This window comes from Melopsittacus undulatus, chromosome 7, assembly GCF_012275295.1.
Source record: "Melopsittacus undulatus isolate bMelUnd1 chromosome 7, bMelUnd1.mat.Z, whole genome shotgun sequence".
In the NCBI taxonomy this organism is placed as follows: domain Eukaryota; kingdom Metazoa; phylum Chordata; class Aves; order Psittaciformes; family Psittaculidae; genus Melopsittacus; species Melopsittacus undulatus.
Window position 1 is genome coordinate 40,648,310 of NC_047533.1, and position 24,771 is coordinate 40,673,080.

The 24,771-nt window shown below is 36.5% G+C and overlaps 1 protein-coding gene across 2 annotated transcripts in view; it reads left to right on the plus strand.

Moving 5' to 3' along the window:
* The window catches only part of SPOCK3 (SPARC (osteonectin), cwcv and kazal like domains proteoglycan 3), a 179,945-nt gene that overhangs the window by 147,935 nt on the left and 7,239 nt on the right, over positions 1 to 24,771 (plus strand). For both annotated transcript variants that reach the window (XM_034064685.1, XM_034064686.1), the window contains exons 7-8: positions 12,418 to 12,537; positions 21,457 to 21,678. In XM_034064685.1, the coding sequence (XP_033920576.1) occupies positions 12,418 to 12,537; positions 21,457 to 21,678 (342 nt within the window). The remainder of the gene's footprint in view (positions 1 to 12,417; positions 12,538 to 21,456; positions 21,679 to 24,771) is intronic.

A 24,771-nucleotide genomic window follows, 5' to 3' on the forward strand; every position in this document is an offset into this window, starting at 1 on the left:
AAACCAGGTTTTTGTAAAGTTTAACGTTTTAATGAGTTTTTCTGTTTTATGTTCTGAGGCTTAAACAGTAATGTTATTATACCATTTTAAATTGCAACTGCGATGCTTTTGGGTTTGGTGGGCTGTCTGTTGTGATTGTAACTCCTTTCAACTTGGAAATTATATAGGTCAATGTATTTTTTTAAAAAAAAACAAATCTTTCCACAGCTCAAATAACTGGCTAATCTCAGAAATTACTACTCGAAGTTGTACTGAATTTTTTTACACAGAAAGTTAAATTAGATTACCATAATGGCAACTGCTAGCCATGGTACATCATGTCCTGCAACAAATTTATCTAGGCTTCTTAGTTTCTCATTTTTGCTTATTAATGTATGATTATTGGTTGACAACACTTTCAGCTGTCTTTCACTTCTTAACAGGTCTTCAGTCAACTGCAGCAAAAGCTTAAAAGTGGCTATAACCTTTTTGCATACAGAGCAATCCTATAATGATTGAGGATTAGTGGTGGTTTGAATGTGTCTGCTCTATGCTACTGCCTTAGGCTAAGCCAACAGAATGAATGCTGTGCTCTTTAACTGTTTCTGTACAAAGTCAGGTACCTTAGATAAGATTTAAACATAAATGATCAGAAATGTAAACTAATTAGGTCTTCCACTGAGGAGGATTGAGGACACGGTTAGCCTCTTCTGCCATGTGCACTGAGGTGCTGGTATGTGGCACTGTGGCAAAGGAGCATGTATTGCTGGTCTGTTGTTCTCTGTTCATGTGCTTAAAGGAATTTCCTGCTCATCTGTTATTCAATAATTAGTTTATAGTGTTATCTTTGAATAAAATTATTATCTAAACGTTATGACCTTTCCAAAGTTTTTACGATATCCAGTCCTATTTAAAACAGTAAAATGATCAAATAATCTTCCAGGGTTGTCTATAAATTATAAAGAGGTACTCTGTGTCATGTACAGTATATTACAGGGTTATATTTATTATATTTATTCTTTGTCATAGTTACTAACTCTTATTAGCCCATCCTTGGAGACTGAGTACTCAGCTAGGTGATCTGACACACTGTTGTAGCTCTTACAATCTTCCATAACCAGCATAGACAAGTCGTGTCAAGGGCTAAATTTTGAGAAGTTGATTCCAGGATTTGTGGGTGATATCTGTTTTAGACAAAAGAAAATGACTAGAGATGCTGCCTGTTTATCTGGCTCAGGTAAACAGGAGAGTCTATTAAATAGTGATGCAATATTTTATCATAATCGTGCTGTGTTGTCTACAGAGCAATTTCTTAATAGGATTTGTAACTTGCCCTTCATAAATTTACCCTTACAGGGTAGCAAATAAATAGTGAATAGATTTCAGGAGGATCTTAGTCAAACAGATTTTCTCTCCTTGCCCTTTCATAAAAGTCCATATTGCTTTGAAGCATGAAAAGACTGCTGCAGCTGAATTGTCATTCTCAGTGCTGGGATGTTACTATTTTCCTGCATTTGCTGTAGTCAAAATTTTCTTTTATCTCCTTTTCCTGTTTAGTAAGCTCGTTCTCCCTGAAAAGGAAGTTAATGGAGAACATTCGCTTGCAGTTTTACAGTCCTTCCCTTAGTTTTTCTTCCTTCTCCAGTTTTTTCTGATGGAAGCCTGATTTTCCTCTCTGATGGACCCAAATTGCAATACATAACCACAGTTCTTGTTCAGCTACTACCATGTTCCCGAGGAACACTGTGCATTCCTAGATGCCACAGGAGTTGTATAGATATCATAGCAATGTTCTGAGCCATTTTGAGACCAAGTATTCATCTTAACAAAAGAAATGTCATCAATTCTTCTGAAGAAATTTTATGGATTTCTGAAATCCTAATTGGCAGTGTTACAACTATGGATTTCTTCAACTTATATTTGATGTAATGACAGAAGCTACAAAGTCTCTAATAGCCTTGCACATTGACTTCACTGAATGCTTTGATTTTGCTAAATTTATGTGGTCTTCTGTTGCCAATTCAGATAACTTAGTTTCTATTTTTGGTGTCTCAAATGATAATTTGTTTTCAGTTTGTTTAAGAAGAGGTCTTTTAAAGAATTTGAGAGAGTTATTCAATCCAGCTGGTGAAATGGCAAATGTCTTCTATTTCTTTCCTTGTACTCTTTGTTCAGTATAAATTGAAGGGCTGTATAGATGAAGAACTTTCTATTTTGTTTGTCATTGACAGGATATGTAAGAGCAGAAAAGCATAGTTTAAGCTTCTGAAAAAGCACATGTTTTTGCTAGGTCCTGGTTATCTGTATTGTGTCTACATGCATGGGCCCTGATCTGTAATGGGAAAACAGCAACCCTGAGGTTAGAATCCAGTCTGCTCAGACAAAACCTGTATTAACTAGTTGCATCAGTCAGTAGAACAGGTAGAAAAAATGGAATATTTTGATGAAAAAATGGGACTTTTTTCCTCTTTCATTTATTCTTGACAATTTTATATTGAAAGAAGGGTGCCAGCATCTGGAAGTGTTATTATCCTTACTCTGGTAGAAAGTTCAAAGCTCTACTAAGAGTAAACTTACACATTTATTTAGTACCTGCTTTATGCTGAAGCAGTTTATTAGGATACTCAGTTCATTTTCAGCATTGCAATTCAATATCTCCCCTGAAAAAGAAAAAAAAGATGTTAAATCTGTCCCTTAAACTAGGAGAACACTCAAAATGTATTTCTTTTCTGAATGTTGTCATGCCTTACAAAATATTCAGTGATCATTACTTGCTTTGGAGCCATTTCTTATACTGAACATGACATGGTCTTCATTTCTTGGTCACAGACTTGGGGTGAAAGAATGTGGGAGTTCATAAGAGTGTGTTGGCACTGACAAATAATGTAACTCATTGGTTTGCTCCTTGTCTCTTGTCCTTGGTTATCCACACTACCAGTTCAGTGCCAGACTCTCTGCTGGAGTATCTGTTCCCAGTTCAGTTGTAACTCTGGGAGTAGTTTTCTCCATGGACTTCTTCCTGCAGTCTATATGAATGAGAAAGCAGCATTTAAGGATTTATGGTCCTTTAACTTGCAAATGGTATCCTATCAGACACTGCACCCTCCAACATTTCATATATCCACATATGCCTCATTAATGCATTCTTCTCATATCCTTATTATTTATTTATAAAACAGTACTGTGAATGAGTTTCCCCATCTTCTTCAAAAATAGGAATTATAATTCAGTAGGGTCACTGTTGGTAATGTAGGATTTTTGGACTTAAGTATATGAATAACCACATCAGAAATTACCAAGGCTAAATAAATTTGTATCTCTATAAATATTCATTTATATCTCATAAAAAATCTCAGTTCTTATCAGACATTCATGAACAGTGTTCAGTGCATAGACTAGCAAAGCATAATTGCACTTTGCTGGCATATTTCATGTATGCACATGTAAACATTTCAGATATTTGTGCCCTCATCATTTTTTTTTAATCATTACTTCTTCATTTCTCTTTTGACTTTTGGTTAATGAATTTATGTGGAGACACAGCTGTAGGTTGCATTTACTTAGCTGGAGTTCTGACTGCAGGGAGGTGATGTTACAGTATATTAGTGTTTACAACTCAGTGCATGTGATTCCTGTGCCAGGTGGAATGGGTCATTTTCTTAGATTACTGGTACAATTAATTGACTACCATAGTTTTCTTCAGTATTAGAGGTAATCCACCTCTGATGGCCTTACTTTAGGAGACAAATAATTAGCTAAATTGAAGTAATTCCCTCTCAGTCCTCACAGAGAGGCCTACAGGCAATTGTACTCTTAAATGCACACTTTTAAGTGATTAAGAGCAATGTTAATGATTAAGCATTCAAGAAGGACACAGGAGCAAATAGTTAAGGTAACTACGAAAAGAAGTGCTGCAATGCAAGCCTTAGATCTGTCAGTGGGATCCACTGTGATAGAAAATTTCTTTATGCCAGACACTTGCAGAACAGAGTTTAGTTAATTTCTATTAGTCAGTGATTGTTCAGCCCAGTATTCAATTCTGCTGTCCTTCTCTGCAAGAGAAAAGGTGCAAGCCACTAGACAGTCCTATCAAGGCACAATGGTAGTTTTCTCTGACAATAGAAGGGAAGTTTCATCAGTCGCTTCCAGGTTCTATGTGAAGAACTACTTGGTGTGGAAGATCTTTGAAGCCTCTTACCTGCACAGAACATTTCTGATTTCAGAAAATATCTAGTTTGAAATACTGAAATTTATATATATATATATATATATATATGTATGAATTTTCTTATAAAGAGCATTGTTTGGTGATCTTTTTATCCTTGTCTACTAGGTTTCAAGGGGTTTTATGTCAGATGCAAAAACTCTTTGTGGAACCCTATCAATCTTGTCCTTGAAAGGAAAAAAAATGTCCTGGCTTTGTAACAGAGCTGTGTTGTGCTTTCAGAAATCTTTGAAATTGGATTTAGGAAACTACCTCACTTTTTGGGGATATGGTTGTCCATAAAGCTTTCACTGCTAAGAAGATTGCTGTTCTGTCCCTATTCGATACTTCCCATATCTTCTGTAAAGTGAAATACTGGATTCAGTTGAACATATAAAAATATTTGGGAATGAAGAGATGTTGGAATATAGCGTGTTACAGTGGAGCATCTCCTTGCTGTTTAACTTCTTTTGCTGACTATCTAGCTTCAGAAGTGTGCAATTTACAGATTAATAAGGTAATTTTCATCCGCAGTAATTAATAATTCAGAATAACAGAGCTTGATGGGAAATAATAACCAACAGTAAAGGTTAGCAGCAGTAAGCAAGGGAAGCCATATATATTGACTGTCCTCCACAGACTTAATCAACAAATTTTACAATAGTTCTGTCATACTTCTGGCAGATTAAATAATTACTGTTGTCTTACTTAATTGCAATGTTTTAGTAAATTTAAATCTTTGAAGTTAAAAAGAATATATTAGCACATAAATTCTGCATGTTGTGGTTACTACTATTTTGCGTGCATTCAGGCATAGTCATTATATTTAAATGTGAAGTCTTTAAAACTATGAGGGCCCAAAAATATCAGATTTATTTTAATAAAAATGTAATTTAATAGAAATAATTTTAAATCTTATGAAACATTAATCATGAGCAGAATGCCTGTATGGAACATTAATTTGACGCAGTAAGAATAAGCAGCTGCAGTTCGCTGATACAATATCTGCAGCATTTATATAATTATCTTGTAACATAGACTAACTGAAGTAGAAAATTCATTGCTTAATTAAATAGTAAGGAAATCAGAACGCTTTTATTTGTTATTTTCAAGGTATTTTCCTAAAATCATTGGCCCTAGAGTTAACAGATGGGTAATAAGCTGCATGAGCTTATGAAAACAGAGATGTACAAATGATTTTCGATTTTATAGCTTTTTTAAAAAGAAGTTATGCATATGGGACTATGAAAAAATGACTGTCCCATCCTTTAGTTACAAGTTTGAAGGGCCTTTCGTCCTTCTGCCAAATTTACTGGTTTTGAAACTGCATTTTGTTTTGACGTATGTTATTCTTCTCATTTATGACAGAGATGATACAGAGCCTGAAGTGTTTCCCTGTATTGCTGGAATTGTAAGGCCATTTGCGTACAATTTTAGTTCTGGTATTGTTAGACATTTAAATTTAGCCAAACAGGGACTAGCCCTTAGTTTGAAGACTGTAATTTTCAGTTTGAACAATCAGTTCTGCAGGGCTAAATTCGTAAACCTGTGCAGAATGGCAGCCTGAGTAGGTATGCTTTATATAATGTTCTAGTTAATAGATACCGGTTTTAAAGGCAGCACTGAATTCTAATGGCAATATTATGATTACTGTATTGTCACACATGGCCCTCTGGGAAAGAATACATTTAAATGCACATAAATTATGTGCAGTTAATCAGTGCATCTCAGATACATAAGATTTGCTGTGGAGCCATACAATGGTGCATGAATGGTAGATAATGCATTGAAAGAGCATTGGACTACATAAGCATCAGTTTGGACTGCTCTAAATAATCCTTCTCACAATTGAATTGGAATTGCTGCTGTAACCAGCTTTCTGGATGTCTAACAATCCTGGACAGATGGGTACAATTCTTAAATTACAGCATGAGAAAATCTCTTGTACTCTTCAGTGAAAACAGTATAGAGTTACAAGATAGTAGTGTATTTATCCTTTTGAAGAGGGGTAGTTTTTCATACAGAGGAACCTTCATGTGAATGACGCAATAATCACAGAACATGAACTACTGGACACTTCCCTGAGAAACCTGATATAATTACACCTACTCTTAGCAGAGGATAAGACTGAACAACTTCTGGAGTTCCCTTCTAACCTAAATTATTCTCCTTGTGATTCCAACTTGTAGGAAAATTTGGGATGATGAGAAGTCTTGCTTTAGCACAGACTGTTAGGTTTCCAGTCTCATGTGGGGTACTTCCTAGTTTGATGTAGGAAGTGGTTGATATGTTTAAATCTTTGAAGTTAAAAAGAATATATTAGCACATAAATATATCACTGTCCTCCACATTGTCCATGTTACGCTTATGTTTACTTCTTGGTTATTTTATTATATACATGAATTTATGAATGTAGTTCTGTCCAACTGCAGGAGATTGTATGTGTTGGGGATGATCTTCTGAAGTTCTGGTTGTAGTGGAAGGGGATGTATCTTGAAACACATGGTAGGTTGTGTGGCAAGCAAACCCACATGATGAGATAGTGGAGTACCACTTTTGTCTTGGAAGTGTGCCTTCTGGCAGGGCAGGGTACTTCATCTCTCTCTCTGACTCAAAGCCTTAATCTTTCTCATCCAACTTAATCTCAGTGGCCATATCATCAGTAAATTATAATTTTTAGGCTTACTGGCTATTAGTAGATTTGGGAAGTACTGTGTTATATTATGCAAAGACATTAGGAATATTCTGGCTGTGGGCACAAAAGAAGACAGATCAGTAGGTGAGTTCTACACTTAAATTACCATTTAACTGTGTGTTAATAATTTATTTCGTTTCGTATTGCTTCCTTCACAATTGTTAGGCCTTCTACTCTTAGAATTGAATATTGAACTGTGAGGTCTGCTGCTGAAAAAGTAAGTGAAAGTATCTCTTCCCAGAGTAAACAAGAGACACATATTCTAGCTACAGCCTTGTAGTTCCATGTATTATTGTGAATGATGGTACATAGTGTGGCGTATTTTTATGGCTTCCTTTGTTTCTATAAATAATTTTTGACCCTTCAGTTAACAAAAGCTACTCCTTAATATGAGTATTTTGTTGTGCTTATTATGTCAATATACTAATGATTTATGCCCATTAAACTGCAAATAATTTTATATATGTATATCTCTATATAAAAAGTATACACTTAAAATAACCTATTTTCTGTTATGTCAGAAAGCTAAGGCTGGTTTAAATATGTTAGGGAATTCAATCTGTTATGCTAGACCCAAAATATTTTCTGCATGTCTTTACAGCTTTCAGTAGCACTATTTTTGCTTCATCAATTAGCTTGAGTTGAAAGGCACCAAAAGAACACATACTGATACAGCATTTTCCAATATTCTACTTCCAATCAGTAAATTATATTCAAATGCCAACACAGATTGTAACATTTACTGTATGTGAAAACAGATTTAACATTTGGTTCCACCTAACATTTAAATAATATTTATTATAAAGGTATTTCTGGATTTGATACCTGTATGCTTTCAGATCCCTTAATTTTTGCATGATGATATATGTTGGTTTCAAAAAGCAGTTTTTATTACTTCAGATGACAGCAGACTCCAGTAACCTTTGAGCTAGTGACTTCATTTTACCCCATACTAATTCTCTTAATAGGTACTAGAATTGATGGTAATGGCAGAAATGCATTGCATTGGTGTTAGACAAAATCAGGCAAGTTCCTCAGTGGATTCATGTGACACAATATGCATTTTTTTATTACTGTCTAACCTTCTACAACCTTTACTGTCTGTCTTTCGCCAGTAAAGATTAAGCTGCCTGTCTATCAGGTGAAATAATAGTCTGAATAAATCTGAATGACTTCATCTTGACCTATTTTAAATCAGTACAACAGTTTCAGCAGCATGTATCTTTACAAGCTGATTACTGGAATGAAAAGTCCCTAAACATATTCTAAAATGCATCAACCCATTAATTAATATAATTTTTCATTATATAGCATAACTCTGAGCAAGCACGTTTCAATGGCATATAGTGTTCCAGTGAACAGTGTTACCTGATCCCCTCTGTTTACAGAATACAAGGTTTATTCACCTAAATCTGTGAATTAAGGTGGACTGCTGACACAGGTTCTGTACCAAGACAGGATACAGATCAGAAATTTAGCTAAAGGTAGTAATTTTCACTAAATATACTTGATTTTTTGTGACCTAAAGATTTTATTTAAGCATCACTTAGAATTACATTGTGCAGCCCAGCTCCTGTGGAAAAAAGTACGTGTTTGTAACTCTGATAATGTCTGAATATTGTTCTCTGCTTCTTAAGCCTTTCAGAAAGCTATTTTTTAGGCTTGCATCTTTTACATCTGTTAAGTGCTTATCTGAATGTTCTTGGAAAGCTGAGCAAAACTTACATAAGTTTTGGTGTGAGAGAAAATAAATTGTTATTTTACTATTTTAAAGGTTATTTTGCTACTTTTTTCCTTTCTACATGTCAAAACAGGAACAAAAATGTGAAGTGTGATAAGTACTTTATTAAAAAAAAATCTGTAGTAGAACATTTGATATTCGAAATCATATCTTTAACATGTGGAAGATGCTAAAAAGGATTTATACTTTTTTAATAACCCATGTGATAAGAATCTTCAGTGTCTTTGTATGTATGGCTGACTCTACCTGTAACATTAAATGAGATTCTCTAGTCTGAGGCTCTCGGTTTGCTCAGAATGTGGAAATATTGCCTTAGTCATTTTGGCCACAGTATAAAATATGACTTTATTATGAAACAAGAAGGAAGGGAAACTTCTATAGTAGCATAACATTATAGTAAGAATTAACATGGAATCTACGTGCTAATAAAATTGAACTTTTTGCAAGGTCATTGGACTTGAGACAGCTCTGTTCAGCTGAAATGTTCGAGAGCTGACTCCAGCACTTGAGTAGCTATGGGGTATAAAATACTCAAAGGACAGTTTTAATCAGTTTGGTTTGCATTACCTTAATTTCTGAAGTTGATCTATTTGCATGATAAAGTTTTCAAAATCATTAAAATGGACCAAGATCATTACAATTTTCTCATTCTTTGTGTTTGAGATAAAAATTGTAATATAAATTGTCAAGCAAAGTTTGGGAAAGTTAAGTGGGAAGAAAGCATCTCAACTAAGATGAGACATGGAATGTGTCTGATGCCCAGAATGTGCCTTATGTACCTGTCATTTGGCAAGGAATGCAATTCACAGGAGCAAAGAAAGTGTTGTTTTATGTCATATTGTGCATGACAGTGTCTGGTACCCGATGCTGAAACAGCAAGTTTTGTTTTGTTCTTACACCTAAAAGCCGAAGAGGTACTATCTCCTTTTCTTAGTGATTTGGTTTTTACACCTTAATGAGCTTAGGAAATTATTAGTTTTAGTGTGTCATTTTGGCTACTTCTACAAAAAGGAAAATTTCATACATTCTGTCCTTCATGTAGCTGCCACATGCATATTTTTTTGTTAATGTTACGCAGGCTAATCTCTTACTTGTAGCTGACACTTCCTCATGTTCTCCCTTATGTATATATACGCACACATATTGTTGGATATATATGTAGGTGTGTGTGTCTGCCTGTAAATGAACTGAATTCTGGGTCTGAATCAGTCACCTCAGCATCAGAGGTTAATTGGAGTAGCACTGCATAGACAAGTTAGAAATAGATTAAAATAGCATTTGCACCATTAATGTAGCTATGTTATTTCTGGGACCTGTGGTGGTATTTATTGTGCAGGGTAGAAAAATCAAAGTGATTAGATGGCAGGTCAGGTATCCATAATGGTGTTGCTGTGCTCCATACCCTGTGATTCAATTCTAAAAGTCTTTCTTTCAAACCAAAGAAGGGTAGTCAGAGAAGGGAACGATATCACTCTATTTCACCTATAATGGGAGGTTTTTTATAGGGAAAGAGGGTGGCCCAAGTTAATAATCTGATTCCTTATGCTGACACAAATCAGAATCAGCTGGTACAAAGCTTGGTAAAGGAAGGTGTTATTACAGCAAATGTGGAAATCCCACAAGTCTGAATTGTGATGTTTAGTCTTGGCTCAGGACACAATTTTCATCTAATCGTTGTGATAAGACACTTTTGAGCATATATTGCCAAATAGGTCATTAAAAACAAAGAAAAAATAAATCTTTTCTCCAGTTCCCTATTGAATTATCAGAGGTGGAAAAAAAATCCATTACACAAGAGAAAAGCACAGTACACGGTTTATAAAAATGTCAGTTCATAATATATGCAAGTGTATGTACAGATTGCACCTAAGTCTTTCATAGATTGAATCAAAGTCTCAAGAGAGAGTTCAACAAAGAATGAATAAATAAATTCTTAGATGCCTGCTGTTGTACAGGCATTGATAGTGGTTGACGTAATGACATGTTTCACTATTACTCTAAAACATAAATGGGAGTTTTGCAGTGTTGTTCAATTTAATGAAGTGTGCTGTAGGCTATGTCACCAAATATTATAGATTGCTACATGGTAAAGGAAAAGTAAGCTTAACTAGAGTTTATTTTCCAGAGCATCACTGTGAAGCTCTGCTAACTTAGGTATGAGCTCATCGGATTGTGGCTTAGTCAGTTTGTAGCTTAGTTACTGGTAGACCTGGAAAATGGTCCTTATTTGGAAGTAGTACCTGTTTACATGGGCAGTGGAAGTGTCCTGGTTTAAGCCCAGCTGGTAACTTAGAACCACCCAGCCACTCACTCACTCCTCCCCTTGTTCTTCCCCCTGCTCCTGGAGGGATGGGGAGGAGAATCAAAAGAATATAACTCCCACAGGTTGAGATAAGAACAGTCCAGTAACTAAGGTATAACACAAACCACTACTGCTACCACCAATAATAATAATGATAAGGGAAATAACAAGGGAATAGAATAAGATACCACCCTCTGACTGATACCCAGCCCTACCTGGGCAGTGATCTAGCCCTTCTGGGTAACAACCCCCAGTTTATATACTGGGCATGATGTGGTATGGTGTGGAATGCCTCTTTGGTTAGTTTGGGTCAGGTGTCCTGTCTCTGCTTCCTCTTGGGTTCCCCTCCTCCCTGGCAGAGCGTGAGACTCAGAAAGTCCTTGGTCAGAGTAAACATTCCTGAGCAGCAACTAAAACATTGGTGTTATCAGTGCTGTTCCCAAGCTGAAAGTCAAAACCAGAGCACTGCACCAGCTACTAAAAAGGAGAAAAATGACTGCTAGTGCTGAACCCAGGACAGGAAGGTATTCTGTTGCCTAGGGAAGCATACATCCAGTGCTTTTCCTGTTTTTGTCGTCCTCCACACCCTGTTATTTTTCCTGTCTTATCTCAGCTTCTCTCAAACACATGAAATGGAAAAGCAGAGTTCTGGAAGGAGTTCTCTGCTTGCACCAAAAATGCCTTTTTTTTGTGTTCTCCAGCAGCTTAATAGTGAAGGTGAATAGGACTCCTTACTGCACATCTCTGTTTTCTGTTTCTGCTGCTAATGTCAGTACTAACTAGCAGTACTGTACACCTTTCAGTCAATCTGCTACTAATCTGATGATCTTTGTGCCACACATGCTCTCTTTGGTCTTGTGTGCGTTCTCTACCTTTGCTGTACGTGGGAAAAGAAACCATCTTTTCCATCGCTGACCAGCTGTACAGCTGCCTGTTTGCAGTTAGGTGCTCATGAATGTTGGTTTGTAAAACTACAGTCAATCAAATAAGCTCTCAGGACACTCTTGAATCACCTTCTCTGTGAATCCCATTTCCCCTTTTCATGCTTCAGTGTAGGAAAGCAAGTTGGATGTTTCTGTGTTATCTGCCTACATTGCATCTCTAACCCCTTTTGGTAGGGCTTTCGTTACTATTGCTTTAATGGACATTGAAATGAAAGTCCAAAAGGCTGTCATGGGTGCCATACAGCCTCATTTACAGTAAGATGTGAAAATATCTGTGCTAGAAGTGCTTGTAGTAGTTTGCAAATGATGTCTTTATATATATATGTATATATATAATATCATAGTTGCTTTATACATCATGTATTTATTTTTAAATACCTTAATTGTGTTTTGAAGGCATACCTAGGTAATGAAAGTCAACTTTCTGAATTAAAGGAAAGTGTGGAACATATCTTTATGTCATGGGGTTTGCTTTCTTTTTTGGCATAGCTTGAAAGTTCTATTTAGCACCCAGGAGAAAAACATTAAACAGCTCTGCCTTTTGTTTTTCAGTGTGCAGTGACCTGGAATTCAGGGAGGTTGCAAACAGACTGAGAGATTGGTTTAAGGCACTTCATGAAAGTGGAGTTCAGAATAAGAAGACTAGGATTGTTCAAAGGCCTGAAAGAACCAGTAAGAGATTTCTACTTGTCGATGTTCTCTTAGATACTTTTCTGTCATTTGTATTTCCATTGCTAAGACTTGCCTTATTCTCATATGCTTTAAGTAGGCATGTATATCAAAACCATAACTTTGCATTTTTCTAGAGTTATTTTCTTATGTATGGCTTAATACCAGTACACGATGTTCACTTTAAACTTTCACCATTATTTGGCAGGACTCTGGCTTTTAAGAACAATTGGCAGCTACCATTCGCAATCCTTTCATTTGTTAATGCTATCAAATTGTCTATTTGGTAGAGCTTGATAATTAGCTGTTGAATAATGAGATAAAACAGAAGAAACAAGTACGGATTTTGAGCAACTTTCCCGTAGAGAAAAGTGATTTGCTGAGTGGCTAGTTCTAAGAAATAAGATACAGGAGTTGTAATTATGTGTGACCCATCATTGCTAGTTGATGCCACTGTAGGTACTGCCACAGAAAAACACATGGAAAAGAAGCTTATAAGTAAAAAGGAATTCTTATGGGAATACTTCAGATAGGAAAAAACTCATGAGTACTTTTCGTGGTTTAAACCCAATCTGCACAGCTTGTTCACTCACTCACCCCCTTGCTCCCCCAACTCCCGGAGAGTTAGGAAGGAGAATCCAAAGAATGTAGCCCCCGTGGGTTGAGATAAGAACAGTTTAATAGCTAAGGTATAACACAAATCACTCCTGCTACGTAATAATGATAAAGCAAATAACAAGTGAAGAGAATACAACACCTCACCACCCACCGACCCATAACTCACCCCACCCTGCCCGACCAAGCACCGACCGATACCTCCTCCATCCCCCCAGAGTCCAGCCGTTCTGGGTTTCTCCCGGTTACATCCTGGGTATGACGTGCTATGGTATGGAATACCTCTTTGGCTAGCCTGGGTCAGATGTCCTGTCTCTCCTTCCTCCCGGCCTCCCCTCCTCCCTGGCAGAGCATGAGACTCAGAAAGTCTTTGGACAAACCAAACATTTGAGCAGTAACTCAAAACATGCTTGCTATCAGCAAACGTTCTCAGCCCGAAAGTCAAAACACAGCACTGCACCAGCTACCAAGGAGAAAAATGACTGCTACTGCTCAAACCAGGACAGTACTAATAAAGTGGAAACAGTAGGGGGCATAATTTGGTTTTAACTCCCTCAAATATTCAATTTTTTTGTTGTTGTGGAAAGTAGTAGTTTTGAAATGCCGTTGTCAAAGGACTTATTTAAAAAGCAATTGAAGTGTGCAATAATAGTTTCAAGAGCGGTGTCCTGCTGTGAAGGAGAGTTAAACTGGATTTCATAAGGCATAAAAATCTACCTTTCATTAATATGAGAAAACTATAAATATCCCTAGAGCATTTTTCATAGAAGTTGGCCAGCGGCTGCTTACCTTAATTCCTTCATTACTGGCTCATTAAGTATTTGGAGGTTTGTTTTGTCAAGGGTTTTTAGCTTTTACTTGATTGCTGTTTGTAGCATTACTTTGTCTTTTCTTCAAGAAATCCATCTGTTTCATTTAATTGGAAATGTCATTTCATTGTGCGATTTTTCATTATAAGGAGGTAAGTAATTCTGCAAAACACAGTGACTTGAAGTTGATTATGTGTTATATAGGAATACCCAACACTGAGAAAAATGTTTCAAAGGTAAGGTGGTAATACAGTAATGTCACTTTTTATTGATACTGAAAGAAGCACATATAAAAACATGTATTTATGATTTGCATTCTGCTTGGGGCCCATAACTGGCATGTGATGTGCTTCTCATTCAGAAGTGAAAACAGCAGAAATACAAAGTTTGCAGCTCTCAAGTAAGCATTTATTGTGTTGTAATAGCTAAAATCTAATCCATCTAATAATGTAGCTAGTGTTGACACATTGCTCAGTTAAAGGTTATATGAAACATTGCATAAGGCTCTGTTCCTTGCTGAATACTCACTTTGTTGAGGGTAACACACTGCATAGGTAAGGATGAAAACACCCCACAGCTTTTTAGAAGCTTGTTAATACAACAAAAGTTCAGAAAGTAATTTAAGAATAGTCTTTTCAGGGCCTTTTTTCATCAACAAGTAAGGAAATATAATCTGTGTGGAAAAGTCTGTTTTCATTCTGTTACTAACTTTAATTTCTCTGTAAACGTGGTACTGCCAGAAATGTTTGACTTCCACTTGTAACAGGGTAGCAGAAATTAATCCTAAACAGTTTCAATGTTGTACAAAATATTATTTGATTACTGTGCTGGCTTTAATTTAAATTTTCTGTTTCAAAGAGGTATAGCTCATCAACCTTAAAATAGAAGTAGCGTTGTTACAAGAATGATGAAAAGTCTGCTATTTGTCATAGGAGAGCTAGGATGTAAACATGGAAGTTAGATGATAGGCTTTGGCATGTTTGTTTTCTTTTTTACTAAAACAAACCAAATCAAATTGTAGAAAGTGTTTACATACGAGTCTTTCAGTTTGTCCTATCTTTTCTTTTTCTCTTTAAAAAATCCACAGTGTTTCACAAAAGCATTTGGAAAATAACTGTTTAGTCTAGTGTTTAGTCCTGTGCTCAGTTACTCAAATAGCATATATTTAAATGTGAGGGAAAACAAAAAAAGCTTTCAAATATAGTAGATGCTATTTGCACAATATTTACTTGATTTTATAAATAGCCAATATTTACTTGAATTAATTTGACAGCTTGCTGCAAGAAGACAGTTCATCTACAGACAAAATGATCGAATGCATATGTATATAATCAGTAGTAGTTTTATTTGTGAATTTGGGGATACAGAATTGTTTAAAAAGTTGCTTTTATGCAACTGTACTTTTTTTCTGGTATGTACATTTCTGAACTTCAAGATTTCTTACTTGAGGCAGCAGAAGGTACTGCGTCATGCAAAATTGACATGTCTGTAGTTTAGAAGAAAATATTTGTTCACTATGTCCCTGTAAACACACAAAAGAAACTAAAATAATGATAACTATTTAACATGGTAATGTCCTTCCTAATACCACTAGGAAATTCATAAAACTGTTCTTGAAGAGCTAAGCTCTTGAGTAGCATCCCTATTGAAGTCCCTCAAAGTCATTCTCCAAAGTCATAGTAGGGCCAGGACATCAGGTGCATTAATTTTTAAGTATACCAGAGAGTCCAGCCCCTGTTTTGGGTATGCCTGAGAGCTACACTTAGAAATAAATCTTGCAAAGAACTTCTTAATCGTGTATAACAACCTTATACTTAGCACATGGGACTTAGTGAACTGTACAGAGCAACACCTGTGACAAAAAGCCACCTGAATTCAACTTCCCTTTTCAGAATTCTAATGTTCATTACCCTTGGGTAGTTAAAAATCTCTTTTGGCACCCTTTTCCCCAGGCTGTCCTTTAGTCATAGAGTTCCTTCTGCATTTAAAAACTATTCTGCATTGAAAAAAGCAATTTGTGTCATTCTTTCTGGTTGTCTGTATGCATTTAGGACTTTTCATATCTCAGTCTCACTTGGGACAGCAGAGTCCTGACCAAGGTTTATGTGGTACAAGTTTATAGTGCCTTGCTGGTGCTTTTCAGAGTTGTTTCAGGTATTAAATAGTCCACATTGATCTGTATAATTATTAATATTACTTCTAAACAAACCAAATAATAGTGTTAAGTTGTTCTGCTAGAGCCATAAATACACTGATAACAAGTTAAAATGTAAGGTGTTTTTACAAGAGTTACAAAATTTTGTCTGACACTGTTTTTTTTTTCCAAAACTGAATCTTATTAGTAATATAGACTAGAATATTTCAAATAATGTAATGGTGTTTTCTTTCTGAAATCCCATTTGCGTCCAGAGGTATTTGGATTACATATATCTAGAAGTATCATTATTATAAATACTAATATAAACACATGAATCTTGTCCTCAGGCCATATATGGTCTAAATAGAAGAATCAAAGTGGAAATAGAAGAATCAAAGCGGGAAGGGCACTTTACCCCCATACTGCGTAATATCCCCGTTATAATTCCGTGTGGATGGTGAGCATTGAAAAATTGAGATTTTACGGACCTAATTAAAGTCTGTTAAATTTTTGTTCTATTTCTGTATTAATTTTGTGTGATAAAACTGGGGAATTAATGCATCCAATGCAAAGCACAAAAAAAATACTAAGGCCCACAAATATTTCTGCTAACTGGCAGTCTGTTTCTGAGGAATACTTGTGTGCCTTGTTATATTAGAAGATGAAAGACCAGAGGCCAAAGGTAATAGTGATTCTTATGGCTTGGGCATAATATGATTTTTTGGAGTCTAATACACTAATAATTTTGAAAATAACATAAAAATATAAGAAGTCTGAAAGAAAATTACTCGTAATTTGTGTGTCTAGAATGAGCATGGTGAGATATTATTACACTAAATTGCCAAATATCCTTACAAATTTGCAGCAGGAAAAGATTAATCTTGTATAGCAATGGCTTAAAAAAAATAAGAATTTCAGATGTTTGCTTGGAGGTTTTTACTTACTTCTGACTATCTTAAGGCCTTATCAATGAAGAACCACAGCTGACATTATGCAGCGATAAATTAAATTTCCCTGATCTTCATTGCTGAATTATATTTGGAAACCCTAATGTATAGACGGAACTTGTAAACAGAACAGTAAGACTTTGCTTAGTCCTATCAATACCCTCCCACATGGTCATTTTGTAGTTATAAAAGATGAAAAGAACTGCCATTTTAAATATTATTTTTGATGCTTTGAAAATGTTGGCTGCCTAGAATTCAGCAGCTTCCTGAATTTACATCAGAAAAAGTCCCATAAGCTGTATTACAAAATTGCACAGGTTAGCAACCTGAACCATAGTTCTAGTTTACTAGAAGTAGAAGGTTTTTTTCTGCATGTGTCAGGTCAGCATAAGCCCAGGCATCTTTACAGCAAGAGTCCAGGAAAAGAAATCCAGCCTAGAAGTAATACTGAGCAGGAATTTAAAATTAATGCATCCTGGCTTAAAATTAAGATTTTTAACTAACTAAATCAGTATTGTTGGCTGAAGTTTGTTTTGGGGTGTTGGTCAATGAGAAAATGAACATGAGCCAGCTTCAGTGTGTGCTCGCAGCCCAGAAAGCCAACCATATTCTGGGCTGCATCAAAAGCAGCATGACCAGCAGGTCGAAGGAGGTGATCCTGCCCCTCTACTCTGCTCTCGTGAGACCTCACTTGGAGTATTGTGTGCAGTTCTGGTGTCCTCAACATAAAAAGGGCATAGAACTGTTGGAACAAGTCCAGAGGAGGGCCACGAGGATGATCAGGGGACTGGAGCACCTCCTGTATGAAGACAGGCTGAGAAAGTTGGGGCTGTTCAGCCTGGAGAAGAGAAGGCTGCATGGAGACCTCATAGCAGCCTTCCAGTATCTGAAGGGGGCCTATAAGGATGCTGGTGAGGGACTCTTCGTTAGCGACTGTCGTGACAGGACAAGGGGTAATGGGTTAAAACTTAAACAGGGGAAGTTTAGATTGGATATAAGGAAGAAATTCTTTACTGTTAGGATGGTGAGGTACTGGAATGGGTTGCCCAGTGAGGCTGCGAATGCTTCATCCCTGGCACACAACTCCAGGCACAGAACTGCACACAATACTCCAAGTGAGGTCTCACGAGAGCAGAGTAGAGGGGCAGGATCACCTCCTTTAACCTGCTGGTCATGCTCCTTTTGATGCAGCCCAGGATACGGTTGGCTTTCTGGGCTGCGAGTGCACACTGCCAGCTCATGTTCGTTTTCTCATTGACTAACACCCCCAAGTCCTTCTCCGCAGGACTACCATGAATTTCTTTTTTGCCCAACCTGTAGCTGTGCTTGGGATTGCTCCGACCCAGGTGTAGGACCTTGCACTTGGCATGGTTAAACTTCATGAGGTTGGCATCAGCCCATCTCACAAGTGTGTCAAGGTCCCTCTGAATGGCATTCCTTCCCTCTAGTGTATCAACAAAACCACACAATAATAATGATGTGAGAAATAACAAGGAAATAACCACCTGCCAACTGATACCCAGCCCAACCCAAGCAGTGATCTAACCCTTCAGGTAACTGCCCCAGTTTATATAGTGGGCATGACATGCTGTGGGATGGAATACCTCTTTGGTTAGTTTGGGTCAGGTGTCCTGTTTCTGCTTCCTCCCGACTTCCTCTCCTCCCTGGCAGATCATGAGACTCAGAAAGTCTTTGGTCAGAGTAAACATTACTGAGCAGCAAAAAAAACCATCAGTGTTATCATCACTGTTCCCAGGCTGAAAGTCAAAACCACAGCACTGCACCAGCTGCTAAAAAGGAGTGCTGAACTCAAGACACCTGTATACTTTTTGTTGTAAAATGAATGTCAGTTATCCTAGGTTTATTGTAAGACCTTTGTTACCTTCCCTGTGTCTTGCCTTAACCAAGGCACTGCTTCTAACTGTGTAATCATAGGGAGCACAAATATATTACAACTTTAGACAGGTGACAGAGAATGTTAAGCCTAATGCTATGTGCTCCTTGGGCTAGTATGGAGCCAGATGAATTTCATCTAGATCATCACTTATGTGAACAACAAATATGACAGAAAACATTCATGTCTGTGTAGTCCTCTTTAATTTAGTCCTTCCAGCTGAGGTTTGTCCAGATAAAACTGTATTAGGAAGGAAAACTTGTTCCCAGCTTGTGCACAGTAGGCCTCAGCTTTGAGATGCTGTTAACTGAAGGTTTTCTTACAGCCAAAATAGTAAACAAATCCATCACAAGTAAAAATCTTCTTGCTGTGCATCTTGCACACTGAACAAGTAAAAGCCATGGTCTAGATGGCAGTAAGTACTGTAGCATAATGCATGTGTGTTTATTCACATGTCTGATTTGTCAGTATCATTTATTGTACTGGACAGCGTACTGCTATTGGGAAGAATCATGTAGTTTACTTCTCTTGGCATATTAGATAAACAGTTTTTATATAATGCAATATGTAAGCCGTATGTATGAATGCTGTTTGGATTTCTACATAATGTCAAAAGCCATCTCCTTTAATGTGCACTAGGATTTATTACTTAGGAGTTTAATAATCAGGAAAACAATAGTTGCACCTTGAAAAGCAGATTATATTTACTAAGATTTGATATTCTCTCCCTGAGAAATAATCAGAGCACAGGAGCATTTTTGTTGGTTCCTTTCGAGGAAATGTTTTGAATGCTAGTGTGTAAGCCACAGAGGAGTTCCTGTAAATAATAGCATATGTGTGTAGCAGAAGCAGCTAATGTCTTCTACGTAGGCAAGAGACCTGGTAGTTTCTGAATTTCCCATTCATGCAAATCTGCATATACTTTACAGTTAATGCACGGTTCTTTTCTTTTCTTTTTTCTTTTCTTTCCTTTCTTACTTTCTTTCTTTCTTTGTTTGTTTCTTTCTTTCTTGATTGCTTTCTTTCCTTTGTGTCTTTATTTCTTTATTTCTTTATTTCTTTCTCTTCCGTCTCTCATCTCTCATCTCTCTTGTCAGGTGAGAATGACAAAAGCAAATCTGGCTGTGTCCTGGACTGTATGGGAGTACAGTTTTCTGTGTACTTCCTCAGGGTGTCTTCATTTTCATTCATTGCTTACAGGGATGCACAACATAAAAAGGGAGGCAGCACTCCAAAGAAAACATCCCTGACTGACCTTCTGTGCTCCCAGTTAATCTCTCTGCTCAAGAGATGTACTCCAACCTAGTGCCAGAGCCTTGATCAGTTCACAGGACCAACAAGTTTGTGTTCAGTTACAGGACATAAGCCAAAACAATAGACGCAGCCACTAACTCCATGTCTTCTAGGAAATGTAGGCTTACATGTAGGTGTTCCTTATCACATCCATGAGATATGCAAGCCTGTAAAGTGTCATATGGAGACATATCAGTAGTCCACCTAGTTAATCAGGCTGTGACTGCTGTTTGAATGCATTTCCCTCTACATTTCCCTCTTCATTTCCCTCTGCATTTCCCTGTAAATCATCTCCTTTCTGCAGAAGGGGACCTTTGGAGGTAGTTGCAGATACTGGTGAGTGACAGAAACACAGCAGGGCAATAGTGGCATCTTGCAATCATGAACAGTTTTGCCCAGGTAGAAACATTATAATTTTTATGCACAGAATTACAGGAAACAACCCTGAAATTAAAATGTCATACCCCTTCCTGAGACTGAGACTTTACAGTTAATGCAGGAAAAACAAACATGAAGTCTGAGCTCTGCCTACAGGAATGATTAACTTAGCTTGTTCCTGATGGACCTTTTTCCAAGCAGCAGTTTAGGAAGATGCAAGCTGCATTAGGCAGCCTGATACTGGCAGGCGGCTGCTCTTAGCAATCATCTTTTCCATGGCCTCCTCCAATCTGTAAAGTACATCAGGTAAAGATAAAATACCATAACTTTCAGGACATTGATGAGGCTGACTATCATGCTTCTTTTTCATAGAACTGAATATATGGTATAGGAAGAAAAAAAAAATGGACTTCAACAGGTTATCTGGGATTTATTCTCTTCTTAGTTCTGTAAAAACTGCAAACTACTTAAGTTTCACTCTCCTGATTTATAATGCCACTGAAATTCCTCAACAGAATTATTTTCCAGGAAGTCACTGTAGATCATTTATTACTGTACATAATGTGTGTTATAGGTATAATGTTTGACAGGAAAACACGTATTTCTAAATGCTTTGAGACTGATGGTGGGATTAATTTTTTACCAGGTTAATTTAATGCTGTTTTTAAATGATGATATACAATTTATGATATACAATTTATGCGTATTGTTTCAGTAGCGTGCACTTTATCTATGTACCACTGGAGCAATTTCCGTGATGCAGAATTCTTTTGTGGTGTGTGAGCTCAGCAGCTGCTGTATCTTTCCTGCTATATGATTATTTTATTCAGCTGTTTGTTTTCCTCTTAGGATTTGATACCAGCATTTTGCCAATTTGCAAAGACTCCCTTGGCTGGATGTTTAACAGGCTTGATACAAACTATGACCTTTTGTTGGACCAGTCAGAACTTGGAAGCATTTATCTTGACAAGAATGAGCCATGCACCAGGGCGTTCTTCAATTCTTGTGACACATACAAGGACAGTTTGATATCTAACAATGAGTGGTGCTACTGCTTCCAAAGACAGCAAGGTAAAAGATAAGAACAACCTGCATATGTATATGACTGACCTTTTTGTAGTGCTTTTTTTAACTTTTTACGATTACAGTGAACTACAAGCTCTTAAATGCTGTACCATGAGTTTGTGTTAAAGTTTTTATCTCCTGGAATACCTAAGATGAATTAAAGAACAAGCAAACAGCCCATACTGAATGCAAAGGCTTGCTAGAAATTCACTGATTCTAAATGAAGTGCAAAAGACTGGCTAATGCTTTTACTGCAATATTTTCTTGTGCCAGCTTCCAGTAAATATGCAAAGAAAGGAGATCAAAAAAATAAGGAATAAATAAGGAATAGAAACTTAGTTTCTTTACCAATCTACTTGCCTACATTATAAATAAACTTTTTTTTCTTTTTTTCTATAAGAGGCCATCTTAATGTTCTATTTTGTGAGCCTATTAAAATAACTGAATGAATATTATGGATAAAGTTATTTTCAGTCATTTGGACCTAAAACCAATTCATTTTTACTGCTTAGATGAATTTTTTGTTAATGTCCTAATGTGATTCGTCTAATCAAATAAACACAACCTAAAAGCATTTTATTTTCATGAGGATCATATAACAATTATAGATCTAGGTGAGGCACCATGTAAATTATGTAATTAAACTAGTTGTAGTCAATCAAAGAATTTTGTCATTAAATATTGGCTGAACCTGGACAGAATGGCCCCTTATTTTTTCTTACTAACATGAGATTTTCAAAGGGTTAAACAGCAAAATTTTAATTTCATTTTTTAAATCTCACTTGTGTCCTTAAAACTCTCATGATAAATTCCCATTAGTGCTCAGCATCTGTGGTTTGACTCTGATTTTTGTGGAAATAAAAATTTTTATCATGCCACATCTGCCAGTTTTAAATCTAAACAAAAATAAAGCTGTACCTCTGTGAGTACATACTAAATAAACTTCTTTGGTAAACTTTAAAAAGTTAACATTTAATCATTCAAAACACCTTGTTTGTTTCATAGTAGAACAATACTCTGGTTTTTCCTTTTATAAGCATGTGTGTACTGATAATAAAATTAGTAAGTGGAAAATAACCCAGCCCAGAAATAAAGTAGTTCTTAAAGTAAAAAACATAACATGTTTTGTTTGGTTGTCTTTAAGATAAAAAAAAAAAAACCTCACCAGAATCATGTCAGCTTAATGTATGAACACCCTTACTCTTTGGAGGACAGCACAATTCTTTTAAATTGTCAAAGAAAGTACAGCACATAACTAACATGTGGCCTAGTACAGGCCAAGGTTCTTATACCAATTGGCCTTTCTACTGATTTCATATAATGCATATACAGCATAACCAGGGCATTAAGAAAGCACTGCCACAGATGAGTTTCACGTAGGTTTGCATTCTATAGCCTATAAAACTGTCTGTCTAAAATATTTTCTCAGTGTACCACTAGAGGCCAATGTTGGTATCATAAAGACTAATCTAAAACACTACTAAATTATATTAATGGTACCCTGAAGGCTAAAAATCAGGGATCTGTCTTTCAGTGACACCAGTTCTCCCTGTTGCAGAATCCAGCATTACCAAACTTTTCCTCCTTTGCAGTTTTCTCACTGTCTTAACCATGTTATGATAAGGTGTTGATGTAAACAGCAGTTTAAACACTGGTAGCACAGTGTGCTTGAGTGTATAGTAAAAAAAAATGTATCCTCAAGATGGTAAATGAGGTGAAATCTCAGTTTTGCCCATCCTTACATATTAAACATGTACTCTGTCCTTCCAGATTAACACTGTCAACAAAACCTGTATTATCCCTCTTATACGAAGATGTAGGGAGGAAAAAAAGCTTATAGTCTTCTTCTGTCACATGTTATTATCTCTTGCACAACTATCTGAGTCCTAACTCCCTAGTGTATTAATGACCTATTTAATTCCCTGCGTTCGTGTTTGGTTATGTTTTACTTGATTGAACAACCTAAATAAGACCTTTAACTAGACCGTTGCTATTAATAGCAAAGAGATAACTAGGTGGAGAAATTCAGTGGCTGCTTTCTGATGCTTACTAAAATGAGTTGATATTAACAGAATGCTTCAAGCCATTTAGACAGCTCTCTGTATTCATTGAGCATAGTAGGTGCTTTCTGAGCAGATCTACAATTTTATAGCACTGCTGTTGATTAACAATCTTCAAAGTGAATACAAATTTTAGTCAACAAGATGTATCATGCTGGGACAGAAGTTCTGTTGTGCTTTTTTAAAAACCCTCTTGCTTTTTAGTCTTAGCTTCACAGTTCAAGACTGAGAATCAGACAAGTACTTGCAACTCTTCTTCATTCTTTCTTTCTGCTTGAGGTCTGACATGATGCATTACAGTACACCAGACCCATTAAGACACATTACTCACAACTTCTAGTCAATATGCACAGCTTCTCATGAATACTTAAAATCAGACCTTTCTTTCTCAGTATAAGATCTTCCTGTAGGAGCTGTTCCACCTTGACTAATGCTTAAACAGTTACATACTACTCAGTGGTGCTCATTGCTTTTTTTGTTGGCCTTATTCTGCTTTAAGTGTAGTTTAGTATTTCTGAGATACATCCAAGACACTAATTAATTTCTGCAAAACTTCAAGATCTGCATTTTGACAGTGCTCTTTGCAAGTCTTTCTGTACACTTTGGTCAGTATTGCCCTCCAGTTTCAACTACAGTTCATTTCAGTAGCCCTCTTCTGAACTTTTATTAGTTGCTTGATGCTAGCTTAACATTTCAGTGGTTATCTGAATGCTGAGGCACTTGCAGTGTTGCTTTTTTATGGGATGAATTTCTTTGTACCACTACTTGATCATTGTTACAGCCTTGATTTTGTTGCATCACTGCTTCAGAGTAGGAGAGTACCTATTTTGCTGGGAATATTAATTCTTAGAACCTAAGTATTTCTTTATCACAGGCCTCTGCATGGGTCTTAGTCCAGCACTTCTCTAGGTGTCTTTTTCTTTCATGCTTTTCTGCCTGCAAGGCTGGAATGCATCTCTATGACTTTAAAATTAGTCCACCTCAGAGGAGAATGATAAATACTGTGATTCATATTTGTTACATCGGTCTTTTCAGATTG